The following is a 15,814-nucleotide window of genomic DNA, read 5'->3' on the forward strand; positions in this document are numbered from 1 at the left end:
TTCAGAGCAGAGAACGAAATGATAAAGTGGATTTCTTTTTGGAAGACAGACATGTAAATTAAATATATGATGAAATTGAAACTCTGAATTATGATCGAATTTTATCAGAAAGCCACGCACTATATAAAACTTTTAGGAGATGAGGTACATGCATGATTGGTAATGAGACAACTATCCACCAGAGCCCAAAAGACGGGATATAAACAACTACGTGACTGTATAGGTTAATGTTCGACTATCAAGAAAGAGCAAAAACCCATACCGTATAGTAAGCTATAAAACCCCTTACATGACAGAATTTGCAACAAATTAAAAGAGAAAACCAACGGCCTAGATTTTTGTACGTTGTGGCTTGTAGTAGTAATTGTTTTATCTTGATTTACAATTGCTTAGAAACAAATGACGCATAACATGTTCTGGTAAAGGATCTCTTCAATTAGGCCACAGTTTGAAAAACGTAAACATAATTTTAGTCATAATAATAACGCAACGAAAATCGAAGGTCGAATTAAATTGCCTAATGATTTAAACAAAATTTGAAAAGAGCGAAGTAACGTAACGGTAGTAATTATACAATAGATTTCTATCAAAACGTACATAATAGATGTCATATGAAACATAACATTCTCTGCGACCAATATAGAGGTAAATCGCTCTTCAATATTTACTTCCATAACGCACACAGCTTTTTTGTTATAGTTACATTTGTAGTGTACATTTGCTATTTTTCGTCAGATTATTAATTTAATTTATGTTTTCCATTAACAAAATGTGACTGGATATAATAAGTAGTAGTTTACATCTAGTTATTTTAGATGAACCGGATTTTTACAACAAAAGACGTGCACTGACAAAACACATTTAAATGTTTGGTTATTTTAAAAAGATATAATAAAATATCGATCAGCTTAGTTTTCGGAAAATCATTTAGCTTCTGCGTAACAATCAACAGTACATATTTGATCAAGTATACCTTTAATATCCATCCGCGTTGTATTAAAAGACCGCAATAGACAGGGACAAATGTAACAAACGTAAGTCCAATATTTTGTTATTCAACTATTACAGGTCAATTTAGAGTATAATAACTCATCAAAGATACCAGGCTCATAATTTTGTGCGCGAGACGCGCGTTAGAGTTAATGCAAATCACAAAAAAAAAAAATACAATGTATTTATGCGTTTTAAATATTAAATTTCTAGATCGATACATATAGATTCTACCACTGCATCGAGTGTGATACGATATTTATCCACTCGAGACAGTTAAATTTTCAAATTTAAAACGCGAGGCTCGCCGAGCGTTTTAAATATTTAAAATTTAACTGTCGAGAGTGGATAAATATCGTATTACACGAGATTTGGTGGTGGAATCTGTTTCTCTAATGATTTTCAAACAATACGCAGGCAAATTTATTCCTTCTTTTCGAATGATCTGTAAAAGATGTGTTCTTTCTATGTGACGTCATCAGGCATGGTCGCCTTTTTTCATGCCGTAACAATAGGAAATTCAGAGGAAAGCAAGAAAATTCGACGTCATAATCGGATTTTAACCAATGAAGAACTGAGATCAAACGAACCACACGTTGATTAAGTTTTTTTTATACAATGGGTGCAGAAAGGGATAAATTGACGAAGAATTAGAGAAATGTATTTACTTCTGCTGTTGATGACTGTATCATTTGCCAAATTATTTATATAAGGGAAGATCTCAGTTTTACTTATTCGCGACGATATGTATTCGCGTTATTTTTCTACTCACTAGTAAATGCATATTTGTTTTTCGTTAATTGTATCATTATCAATTATGACGTCAGTATTCTCTTCTGAATTGTTTGACATTTTTCATGTCTGAGTCTTTTATAGCTGACGACACATTCTTTATGTGCCTGTCCCAAATCAGAAGTCTGTAGTTCAGTGGTGGTCGTTGGTTCATGTCTGTCATATTTGTTTTTCGTAAATTGTTTTGTTATAAATTAGGCCGTTAGTTTTCTCAATTGAATTGTTTCATATTTTCATGTCGGGGCCTTTTATAGCCTCATTGGCAATATTACCACATCTCCTTATTTTTATATACCATACGATTTGGGTTTTTTCTCAATGTTGAAGTCCGTACGGTAACCTATAATTGCTTATTTATTCGTCATTTCAACTCTAATAGATAGTTGTATCATTGGCAATATTACCACACCTCCTTATGTCTATACCAATTCGAGGTCTTGTAATTAATATTACACAAAAAGACATTTTGTCAGACATTTTGTGACAAAATATGGCAACTTTAATTTGGTAAATTACTTATTGATAATGCGTAAGGCATTGCCTCAGAACTATTTTTGCCGTGAGCACTCTGCACAATGGTCGTTGTAAATAAACTTGTCAATTTTAACATATTCATTACATCATTAAGACATCACAACGGTCATTTTTTTCTACATTGTCCAGATTATATCAGCCTATTCATTTATCAATTGTAGTACGATACCTCCGATTGAAGAATGTTACTATTTTTGTTTTGTTGCAGGGGTTACAAAGTGACTCTTACAAAATATATCATAACTTCTCCTTTTCAGTTTATTATCATTAAAATCATACTTAAATAAGCTTTTGTTTCGGTGCTTTACCATTTTTTGTCTTTGCTCTCTCAAGCTTTCAGTATTCAGCGAGTCCAGGGTTATTAATACTATTTTTATCATAATTTTGTAATAGAAAATATTTTACAATTTCAAAAGCGTGCATTCTTTTCTGTATGAGTTCTGCAGAACGAATAGATTGGACAACAATGACCGTCATTGATAATTCTTTTTAATCGATCTAATACATGCAGTTAAATCATGACATCGTCTTGTTTTGTTAATAAAATGAAATAACAAATGTACGAAAATATTGATGGCAAGATGGCATTTAAACATACATTTATTGTAAATTATTTAATACAAAATAAATAATGTGTGTGTTCCTGTGTTCATATGAAATAAAGATCAGGGTTCAACCTGTTTTAAATTGACAACAATCAATTTTGGTTGCAGGTTTGAGCTCTTCAAGTACTTTTTACATCAAATAGAAAATGACAAATACAATGTAACTTTAAGCAGATTGCAAGTAGCTGCAGGCTATTGATATAATATGGTCTTTTAAAAATTATGTAATATGATCACATTATGCTTAAATAAATAAATTTGCTACAATGATTTATTTAAGATATCATTATAACACTGAATAGATTGCGTCCGTCCGAAGCGCCTTTCTGAATAATCCTTCATCGTGAAAGCTTAAACCAAATTGTATGAGTACTTTAATGCATGAGGGACTGCTAGACCAAAACGGACACAACAAGAATAGCCAAATGCATGCAAGGTCATTATTCCCTGAGGGATTTAGAAACTAAGTTTCTTAATTTCTCCTTATTATCGGCTGCCACTTCGGTAGATGCAATATAGGATATGTTCCTATTGCCATTGCATTACAATGGATATTGCAATCGTGCACAGCAGATGTTGATCGTTGTTTCTTTTTACATGAAAAGCTTCGCATGTATTACCGAAAGCCCATAATAAGGCATGTAAAGTATTCATATATTCTCAATGGAGAATCAAGAAAGGTATAAATTGTGTCGTTACCGAATCACTAACTACATCATTGATTTGTTGATAGTACCCTCGGGAACTATATATGAAATATAAAAAAAAAACTTTATCAATGTCATGTGTACGAAGCGCTTTCCTGGATTTACCATCATCAGGAACGCCCAAAGCCGAATATTAGAACAGTTGAAGAGGTAAAGGTACTATAGTACGCATTTTAGTTAGTCCTCTTTTTCATTGATTTACTAATGCAAAAATTGAAAATAAACCGAGGGTACATCCCGTAGTGTGATTAGTATCATAACCTGTCGAAATAAACAACTATTTTGTTTTTTAAATTATTGATTGTCTAATCAAAACTATTTAACGAATATTTGAAGAGATTTGTATTTGCAAAATGACAAAACAGATTCAATGATATTTTAGACTTTAAGGAAAGTAATTCAATATTTATAAAAAGTGTTTTGATAGTCCTGTTAGCATACATAACATCTAAGTTTGAAAAAAGTATATGATTACCATTTTTATTTATTTAATTTAAGAAAATGCTAGTTTTTGCCAAACAAAAGCAATTATAAAGGTATTATGAAAACGTGCATATACGTTACAACTGACCAGAGTAAAAGCTTACAAAAAAGTCATATAGTATAGTTAATTAATAAGAAAAAAGCGGACAAGAGGAAATGTCCGTAACTAATAATGACTGACCAACATGTTAAAAGCTTTCAGATCGCAGTAATACTACAGGTATATTATAACCTAAACACCGATCCATAAACCACAAAAAATAAGGTCGAGATCAGGCAAATTTTGGAAAATGTTCAAATACACCCAACACAGGTTCTATTGGGCATTAAAGAAACTGAACTTATTACGAAAAAATAAGTTAACATTGACTACAAAAAATCAAACTGAGGTCAATGTTTGATGAAACAGCAGTTTTATTGACCAAATACAGTTTAACTATCATTAATAGCAATCTTATGACTTTGGGGCATGGACCACTTTTTCATTCTTTCTGTTTCAGAATTTTTTATCAAATTTTCTTTATCAAATAAGCTTATTTAGCCTCATTAATGTGTTTTATCCATCCATGTGGCTCTTATCCATACAATCTTAGTTACAATAACTGTTAGTAGTTTATACGTTTTGCCTTGGTTCTCTTATTTTCCAATACAAACGTATAGAAAGAGGAGTATATATAAACATATTGTCCCGATAAAGAAGAAAATGTTATTAGGGGTCCACTGCCTCCAGGAGCTCATAAATTAAAAACAAGTTATCATTGGAATCTTACAAAAACACGATTAAGGTGTTTACTATTAGATCAATTTTGAAAACAGGGATACAATTTAAAACTTAACATTGTGTCGACATAATCACTTTATAGTTACTTTATCAATAAGAAAAGGTCAGAGGTGTTATTCTTTTGGATTGAAATTCATCATATACATGTTTTGGGGTTTTATGTATTTCTTTAAAAGTATGTAATTATTATCAAAATGTTAAGTGAGACAATTAATGATACGCCGCGTAAGCGCAAAAAGGCTATATCGTGGCGATATTTGTATTACAAATGCAGAGCGTATAATAAGGTTTAAAATTACATTCCTTTACGAGTACACATATCACACTTCTGCACTAAAATAAATAAAAATATAAGAAATTATCAAAAAGGCAACACCAGAATTCCTTGATGGAAGTAAAACATGTAATATATGGACGAAGAAATACAAACTTGATCAGAATAGTCTGACTTGGTATAAGCACAAAATATATAAAACAAGAAGATGTGTTATGACTGCCAATGAGACAACTTTCCATCAGAGACTAAATGGCGTAAAATAAAGCAGCTATAGTTCACTGTTCAGTCTTTAACAATGAGCAAAATACATACCGGATATATTAGCTATAAAAGGCCCCGATATGAAAAATGGCCTGATTTATGTACAAAATAATTAACAAAAAACAAATATGATGTACAGCAACAAACGACAACCACTGAATTACAGGCCCCTGACTTTGGAAAGCCAAATAGAGAATGAAGTGGGGTTAAACATGTTTGCGGACGTATATAACTCTCGGGTTTAACCAGTTTTACATGCGGATTTACTGACGGTTCCCATCAAATGACAAATGTCTATATCATGTATTAAAGCTCTGCGACTCTTTTCACAAAAAATCTACGATTAAAATTGATCGTAAGTTATACTGAAATGTGTATGACTTACGAGTATTTTTACTCTCAAGATTTTTTGTGAAAAGAGCCGCAGAATTTTTATCATGGTTTCTTTTCTAGAGTGCTGTTATAATAATGTCTTCTGCTTATTTCTCAACGGCTTTCGAAAAATCCCTACTGCACCTTTTTATATTTATTTGGACCTTAAACACGGTATGTTAATGATTTTAACATTATTTAGAACAACAAGTAGTTTAGAAGTAAAATTTTGAATAATTTAGGAGCCTAGTAATGCATTAAAAGGTCTAAATTTTGATATTTAATTAATATGCTTACATAGGTCTACTACACCGAATTAAACAAAATTTAGATAAAAAATAGTCTTATATGATTGGCACAGCCCTAACCACAGTATGAAAAAAAATGTTGGCAACCATTGTAATAAAACTTGAAAATTTGACCGATGACAGTTGTTGGCTGTCGTAATGTGTATTGTATCAAAATTATTATATGCCTTTGACGAGAATAACATTGGTCTTTAACTACTGACAATTGAATTGGAAAAGAAATTCAAGACAGAATGAAACAGATTTTGTCCTTCTAAAAAGACATAAGAAAACATAGTAGCAAAGTATGTGTGCCAAATCCCCCCCCCCCCCCCCCCCCCCCGAAAAAAAAGAAAAAAAGAGAAGAGATAAGCATATTAAACGGACTGATCTAAATAAAATAATACCGTAACATTTTTTTACAGGAAGGCACACAGAGTTCCTGAGAACTAAACCCACATTATCAAGATCAACTTCACCGACAAACATTGTGATACGAAGAATATGGAGTAAGTATTTCGGATATTATTTTTACATGTGAATAAAATGAAATTTATATGTGAAAGAGAAAACACACATAAATACAGAGATGAGAACACACGGACTTGAACAATCGACATGTGTTTATACCATATACATTTAAAAGAGAGGAGGATGATACCAATTGGATATTCACACTCATATTGACAAGACAAAATGACAACACCATGACAAAAAAAGAAATACTACCAAAACGCAAACAACAGTCTACAAAACACAACATAGAAAAGTAAAGACTGAGCAACACGAACCCCACCAAAAACAGGGTTTGATATTAGATCCTCAGCAAGAGTTAGAAGATCCTGCTCAACATTTGGCACTATATTAAGCTTTAAATTGACTGAAGACTTGACAAACTGTCAACAGCTTTGACAGAGACTACTAAATATCTGCCAGCAACACCTTACTGTCTAAAAGAAGGAAAGCAGAGCTAGAAGTATATATGAAATACTGACAAAGTTTCTATATCTTTTATATCGATCAGTAGTATTCCAAAGAGTACATGTAAAAAGATAGACGTTAACGTTCTTTTAATGGAGATGTTATTTTCTAAAATCTTTTTCTAAGCAAGATAAGCTAACTGTGATTCTAGCAGAAGTTAGCAATATCCGTTTTTGTGTCAAAACTTACAGAGACATTTTAAATTAGACGTTTTAGATTTGTATATACATTTAGTGTTTATTGTTCTATCCAATGGTTTAAGTCTTATTTAATATGTAATTTATCGTCCCTGGTAATTCTACACAAATGGCTTTTACAAATTGTTGAATGATGTAATACAATACCTGTCACAGACGATATTTAAATTAATAAATATCGTATTATTCAATGAAGAACCCAAATAAAGAAAAAAAAACTTCGCATTTGTCAATAAGGTTTAAATAGACTTTAAACAAACAGATAAGTACTTGCAAATACCGTATCAAAGGATAACCTTACAGTACTAATTCTATAGTAACTCGAATAATTCAGCACCCTCTATCTACTACCGTTTCTCTGGGGTGATCGAAGTAAGCGGAATATAACGACTGGATTATTCGGGTTTACTCTGTAGATACAGAAATTGTGTTCACCTAAAATTCAATGTCGGTCGTTGAACTTCCGAGTATATTTAATATTCATTCACTGTCATAAACAGTACAAGAAAAACATGTCATTGATCTTTTACATCTTTGATTTAAAAAATTTCGGCATGAGGCGTCAAAAAGATATATAAATTGTTGAAATGCGCATCTGTTGCATAAAATGTGAACCGTTATGTAACTACAATGACCAAAGTAGGTCTGTGTACATTTTGAACATGGGTACGGCCTTCAACGGTGAGCGTATAATCAACCATAAAATATAATAACACAAACCAATGCTAACCTCTGAATTACAGTCCCCTGACTTGGGGGTAGGAACATAAAGAATGTGCCGAGTTAAAACAAAGTCATGCTTGTGGGCGCTCAAACCTGGGACAGTTGTGTAACAACACAACATAAGAAAAAACAAACTGTAAAAATCAGTTGCAAATGGCTGAACCCAATACCATGTAGATCGGTAAGAAGCACACAAAAAAAAAATTAAAATAAAAAAATAATACACAGAAAGCACTTATATAAGAATACTCTCAGTTACTGAAAACAAGTTTAAAACCAATTAAACTAATAAATAAATCATTTTCTCCCAAACACAAGTCATCAGCATTTTATTTCAACGCGCACAAATACCAGCGTTAAGTCACTGGACTGTGCTGTTTCGTTTTCTGCAGCAGATAAAAAATTCAGGCGGGGAATTTAATATATTTTTTTCTTCAATATTCTGTTTATAGACCTATCATTGTTGACGTTAAAGTCACTGTAAAAATGAAGCAGAATTGCACAGATGATCAAAATGTAAACAGCATTGGCGTTCCACTTCCGTACCCATATGACAATGCACCTCAGCGTAAAATATGTATAAATGCAGATGGAAATGAACAACTGTGTAATCAGGAAAAACAGAACCATATCATTTGCAACACAGTCAAACTTATAAAAAATGAAGGTAAACAGAACATACTACCTTCCTATCCGGGACTTGTTTTGGCTGTTGTAGGCGACTCGGACAGTTTTGTTCCCCGACCGTGGAACACAGCAAAATTTACATCGGGACTTATAGATACAGTAAATGGTGCAAACAGTACGTACTTTTAGATTAATTTGTATATTAAACAAGCAGAAGTATCAACTGACAAAAAAAAAAAACCAAATTGTAAATTAAATTTGATCAAAAACATGGCAATAACAAATTAGATTCATGTATGCTGGCTCTTTGTCATTAACAAAATGAACTATTTTCATTAGTTACCGTTTGATTATAAATAAGCAAAAAAAATATATTTATTCATAGCTTTTAATACAAACTTTGTAAATTAAGAATAACAAACAAAAGAAATCATGAAGCATACTATTGACTAATATTCTGACGAAGACAAGACTATTCTGTTTTATAATAATTATTTTAATTTTCAGGTTTCAAAATGTAGATCGCACATTCATAACAAAAATCAGATACATAGGAGTTAATATATTATATATATTCTTTCAGAATGCTGGATCATCTATCGGGGTGGAGAAGATGGGGTCAGTTCTTACATTGACAAAGCATTTGAGATGGGCGTGCACAGTACAGACAAAGACTTGAACACTGACAAAAAAGAAATGCCCCTCAAAAACGAAAAGTTTATCGCCATCAAACCTGTACCAGATAACTATCAAGAAGTTTTTAAAGTAACTATTAGTGTTAAAGCTTCATAAATATTATAATCATTCTATTAGATCAGTAACTCAGCACAAATCTACTTGGTTATCTGTGTGTAAAACGAAGTAACACTTATCATTTTGCTGGGTTCCGTATGCATATCTGGGAAATTTTGCAGTATCCGCTATCTTCAATTTGAACACTCATGTTTTCTTATATAAGTATTAACAAATACTAATTATAACCATGCACGTAAAAAGCTGTTTCCAATGAACTTATATCTATCTACTAACAACCGATTGAAATATAAATACATGTATATGTAGTCGCTATTATTTAGTCCTAAAACGAAGAATGAGCGATAATGGTTACTGTCTACAATGTAACACGATAAACAGTTGAAGTTTTTTTTTCACTCGCGAAAAATTAAAAAAAAACTATTGTTGTATAAAAAAAAAAAAGATGAAGTATGATTTCCAATGAGACAACTATCCACCAGACACCAAAAGGGACGAGGATATAAACAACCATTATATAGGTAACCGTCAGTCTTTCAACAATGAGAAAAAACCAAACCGTATGATAAACTATAAAAGGCCCTGAGATGACAACATGTGAAAAAAGAAAACCAACAGCCCGATTTATGGTAAAACAAAAAATGAAAACCAAATATAACGGACAGCAACCAACGACAGCCAATGAATCATATTATATACAACACAATTTCGAACGAGATTCCACGTTGGAACAATCACCCAGTATAAACTTACAGAAGGTTCCAAGCTGCAGCAACCAAAACCTGTTTCGTAAAAAAAAATAATATTAGGCAGTGAAAAGTGATCAACCAATTGCAAACTATTAATGTACAATGTATTAAAAGAGTCGCAATACTATCGTATCGACTGCACCATGCATGAGTCAGACACATGTACCATGTAGTAAGTATGAGGTAGTATTTATTTTTTATCGATGATGTGCTTATATTATTCAGGGAGACATAGAAAAAGGGAAGCCACTTCCACGATGGACATTTCTGGTGCGGCCTTCCTTTGATGCAAGTAAAGATGATTCAGAAGATATACAGAAATATAAATGGTTTAACGAATATTCAGCCCAACTTCTTTCCTTACTGTCAACGAAAACAACGCCCCTCTTATCAAAAAAAGAAGGAGACAAAGAAAGTACAGGTGACAAACTTGCCCATGAATATTATGGAATTGCAACGTAACCACATGCTTGACGTGTAAATTATAAAATACGATAAACCTTAGGCATGGTACATGTAAATTATTCGATTTTGAGACAAATACTTTAATCGTATTGCTTGATTGCAAAACAGTTATCCTAGTCACGACTATATCGAAATTCAATTGATCCTAAAAAGTATTCGTTCCTGAATTTGTTTACTTGACAAAATAAGATCAACTACATATTTTTTGCACAGTAAAATATTTCTTAATATGAACTAAAAATAGTGAACAGACTTGTTATAAAATGCCTCTACATTAAACCAATAGAACAAGATACACACAAAGGAATTACTTGCGACGTTTTTTGTTGCCAATAATAAGATCGAATACACATGTTTTTTTAAGATGATCAATTTAACTTATTTCTAGTAATTCTAAAAACGAGACTTTTTAAAATAGAAAAAAATGTATTTTGCCGACTTCTACAAACATACTAAATAAGAACCTCCACGTCATCAGATAGATGTCGTGCCAACAAAATTAATGGTTGAATAATTTGAAGTTTGTAAGATTATAATGACTAGGAAATGACATGTGGAGCAGGATCTGCTTACCCTTCCGTAGCACCTGAGATCACCCCCAGTTTTTGGTGGGGTTCGTGTTGCTTAGTCTTTGGTTTTCTATGTTGTGTCATCTGTACTATTATTTGTCTGTTTGTCTTTTCGTTTTTGGCCATTGCGCTGTCAGTTTGTTTTCGATCTATGAGTTTGACTGTCCCTCTGGTATCTTTCGTCCCTCTTTTAGGAATATGTTTCTTTAGAATTTCATAAAAATAGAAATCAACAACCGAGAACGGAAACCAATATATCTATATCTAATTCATAGAATTTCATCAAAATTTTATATGTTCGAAATACCACGTATTCTTATTTGCTTAAACTATTCGTTCGGTCATTTTCTGTTGGCTTGTCTTCAAAACCAAAGAGATCTACACCGTCGCACAATGTTCTATAGGACATGTTCAGTTTTTTGCCGTCTACTTAAATCTATGCGGTATGGGTTTTGCTCAGTGTTTAAGGCCGTACGATGACCTACAATTGTTAACTTCTATCTCATTCGGTCTCTGGTGGAGAGTTGTCTCATTGGCAATCACACCACATCTTCTTATTTTTATGTCTTTTTCCCATATGCTTCAACGCCACTTAACTTAAAGTTTGATTACCATAATGACCAGTGGTTGGCAATAATTCAACTGTTTTACATCTCAACTCTTTATTTCCATGATTGGCAATTATATGCTCCAGTATGTATTTCTGTACCAATGACCTCTCATCGCAGTAATAACAACTGAATAGATTCAAAAGGTACAATGAATGCTACAAGTCACAAAATACTGATTCTTCGTAAAACTAAGAAAGGTCAAACGAGAACAACACCATGAAATGTCTCAAAGGCCTAGAGCTGCGAAATATGAAACGATTTAAAGGAACTAAGATTACATTGCAGTAGTTGAACATGACGTCACAGAACATTCACATTATCATTGTACAAGAAGTCACAGTACACTGGACTGAAATGAACGCGAAGTCACAGCACACTTGCAGACTAAACAGACTATGTATATTCATTACATGTAAATGTATACAGCAATGTTAGTGATCCTAAAATTGAGAATGGTTGTTTTATATCTAAGATAAATGATGTTGAAGAAGGGTTTAATTCAGGTTTTGGCAATTGTAACAATATTCCTTAACTAAATTATCAAAATCTTGAAATTTTATCATACGTTTAGACAATACACACACACATACTTTAAAGTTGTATTATCATTCATATATAAATATGCAACTAATGTTTTGAAAGTTCATTCTGTAATACATTCTGTTATTAAAAAGTGAAGAATCAATGTAAAAAACAAAATAAACATACCAAAGTAAATGCCTGTTTTTATTTGATGTTAAAAATGGAAGTCACAGTACACCGAGAACGCGAGGCACCTTTCATAGAGGACACCGTTTATATTGTGTGGAATTTGCACGTTCTTAGACTTGTTTGTCTTTTCATCGATTTTCATTTTTGGTATGTGTTTTCTTTTTTACTTCTAGTTATTTGTTTTGATTACATCCCCCATATCTTCTGCCTCCTTTTGCGCACCAAGATTGAGACAATTTTCCGAAATATCAAATAAAAGTTGTGTTGAACATAAATCTACGGTGTGAACAAATATAGACACACTACAAAAAGGCATAAATTGTCAGTTTCATATTAATAAAATGATAAACTTGAACAATTATTTTCAGAACTGTCAATGAAAGTTCCTGTTCTGTTGATAGTAGTAGAAGGCGACATAAGTACCATACATCAGGTTAAGTCCGTGTTAGAAGAGGACATTCCTGTATTACTTATCAAGGGTTCTGGTAAGGCTGCTGATTTCATCGCAGAATATCTCCAGAGCAGGTTAGTAATAAAACATACCGGCAACCTTACTTAATTTAAAGTGTTTCCTGAGTTTACTTATTTAGGAACTAACCTACAAAATAGAGTCTCAAACACATTTGACAATTTACTCAAATAAATTTGAGGTACACAACAAAATTATGCTTTTAACCTTAAGTACAGTGATATTTGCTTGACAAATTAATTGAATAACTGTCTTACTTTGGGGTTGTCTATGGCATGGTATTGGTTGCAAAAATTTGATATTTTTCATTTAAATGCAATATTTTTTATTCAATTGGTACAGACCTTCTAAAATTCAAACTGACCACACGCACGATACACGTACGCACGATACACGCACGGTGAATGCACGATACACGCACGGTGAATGCACGATACACGATACACGCACGATGAGCGATGAGCGTTACACGGAGGATTAACGAAAAATGAATGATGAATGATGAACGCACGATACACGCACGATGCACGATGAATGATGAACACACGATACACGCACGGTGAATGATTCATTGACGAATGAACGATAAGCGCTTAATACACGGTTCTCAAAGCCATTTTATTTGGAATTGCATTTAAAATTGATGTATGATAATGAAAATCTATTAAGGGAAACAAATTTTAGATATCTCGCTTTCTGTGTTGATTGGTCAACAGTTTTACTAAACACTCCATGTATTAAATAAATTAATTGTAGTATAGTATTTCCAATATCAATGAGTGTTGTCAAATTATAAAACTCATCGATTTTATAATTCTACTTAATATAAATAATTTATAAATTGCTACGTTTTAAAGAGTGGCGATTCCAGCCATTTTTAAAAAGAGGGTTCTCAACCCAGGATAAAAGGGGTGGTTTTAACCATATGTCCCCATTCAAATGCATTGCCCCCCCCCCTTTCTTTTTATCTGCCTAATTTTGTAACCTTAACTAATTAATTATCATATGTTTACGTTCCGAAATTTAGGAAATATTTGTATGTTTCGAAGTTTAGTATGATGTCCATTATCACTGAACTAAAATTCATTTTTTGTTTAGGGACCAGCTGAAAAACGCCTTCGGTGTAGGATTTTCTACCCATTGGTGGCCTTCGACTGTTTTCTGCCTGTACATCTAAACACTGCTAAGGACTTATAATATGCCACTAAGGACTAGAAAGGACGTGTTACTTGTACTTTGTTTTCATACTATGGTAGAGATAGATAGATTTTTATTACATAAATTCCAATTTTTAAAGAAAAAGAATCACCATTAAATGAGTAGTTGAACAATATTTGGAACGTGCCGGTTTTTCCTTGATATTGCCGAAAATCAGTGATCCGACTGACACGAGCGAACTTACATAACAACTGATTAAACAATCATAATCTCTTTTTTTTTCGACATAAGTAACAATGTTCCTTATATTATCAGAATCGTATGAGTTAATTTAGAGCAAAATATATAATTTGTCAGAAAAATCTGATTCGTACAAATTAATTAGAAATAGCTAAGAAAATGAAATTTACCAAATAATGAGAAAATTTAAACATTTGTAATACCAAATACTTCATAATATACTTCTGAAACGACTTTTCGTCCTGAATATGCATGAAATTTTTGCCACTGGGCGTTTAAACAACCACTGAATAATCAATCAATCAAATTTTGCTCTCAGTAAAAATGAATTAAACAATATAAGCCACAATTGTATCCATCACTTGGTGTCTGTTGTTTGTTTGTACAGTAAACATACTGAATCTCTTTATATTCCTTATACAATTTCAAGTATGTAATAAAATTCATACATATTTTCAAACATCCTGGCACTTCAAATTTCTAGGAGGTGAGATTCTCGGGGTTTTACCTGAAACTCTTTGGGAAATGCAATTTTTAATTCCAATTCCAATTCCAAACTGTAAAAGATATCCCAAGGTTTTTTAAAATGCATTTCTAATTTGATAAGGAGATTTGAAAAAAAACCGATCTCAATGGTAGTTGAAATTATTCAGTGCAATCATTTTGTGCCCGCCGTTGTCTTTCATACATATCAATTGGTGTATCCACTGTTTGCTGTTCGTTATCTGTTGTTTATGGCAGTCAGGCCTCGCGATCGGTCTCCAAATTTAAGCCCCCCACTTTGGTAAATTAATGATCATTTATAGGGGGGGGGGCTTTTTTCTCGGGACAAACATTATTTTCCTTCCTTAAAAACAACTTAACAATTTTCTATATTTTTCATTTAATCATAAACCGATGAATATTAAATGATTTTTAAAAAATCAAAAAGATATTTTTATTCTAATATATCTAAATATCTGGGTTATTTTCTTATCTAAATAATTATTTTTTCATTTTTTTAAGGAAAAAGTGTTATCAGTTATGGCCCCCTCATTTTAGACATGACATTTTGCTTGATACTGTATGAAGATTATTCGTTGCAACTTTTATGAAGAAATTACCGACTTTTTTTAACTAGATAAATATACAACAAAAATACCGTTCTTTCTTCTTGTATTAATTTCTTTTCACAAAAATTAAATATTAACAAAGAATTGCTACACAAATGTAGAGCCCAATTTTATAACGAAGATATTCCTAATCTCTTTACCGAAATCCGCATATCTTTATCTTTTGAAACAAAAAAGTTAAGGATGTCTGTTCAAAGGACAAAATTGTCCAAGAAACCGAAATGTTATAAGTAAATGTCGAATAATTCAAACCCATTTGTCTTTTAAATTTAGCACATGAAGATATAATTTTTATTACATATACAAATTGATTTTGTAAAAATTAGCTTGTATATATGTGAACTTTTGTAAAAAAAAAAT

At 32.1% G+C, this 15,814-nt stretch overlaps 1 protein-coding gene across 5 annotated transcripts in view; it reads left to right on the forward strand.

The window, feature by feature from the left end:
- Nucleotides 1-607: 607 nt before the first annotated feature.
- Nucleotides 608-15,814, forward strand: part of LOC127734316 (transient receptor potential cation channel subfamily M member 2-like) — a 69,410-nt gene continuing 54,203 nt past the window's right edge. For 3 of the 5 annotated variants that reach the window (XM_052244138.1, XM_052244141.1, XM_052244140.1), the window contains exons 1-6: nt 889-1,034; nt 6,515-6,598; nt 8,443-8,792; nt 9,201-9,382; nt 10,345-10,540; nt 12,844-13,000. In XM_052244138.1, coding sequence (XP_052100098.1) covers nt 6,594-6,598; nt 8,443-8,792; nt 9,201-9,382; nt 10,345-10,540; nt 12,844-13,000 — 890 coding nt within the window. In that variant the 5' untranslated portion in view covers nt 889-1,034; nt 6,515-6,593. Of the gene's footprint in view, nt 646-887; nt 1,035-6,514; nt 6,599-8,442; nt 8,793-9,200; nt 9,383-10,344; nt 10,541-12,843; nt 13,001-15,814 lie in introns of those variants that run through there. The other 2 variants (XM_052244139.1, XM_052244143.1) reach the window with 2 other exon arrangements.

This window comes from Mytilus californianus, unplaced genomic scaffold (assembly GCF_021869535.1).
Source record: "Mytilus californianus isolate M0D057914Y unplaced genomic scaffold, xbMytCali1.0.p SCAF_3, whole genome shotgun sequence".
NCBI lineage: Eukaryota > Metazoa > Mollusca > Bivalvia > Mytilida > Mytilidae > Mytilus > Mytilus californianus.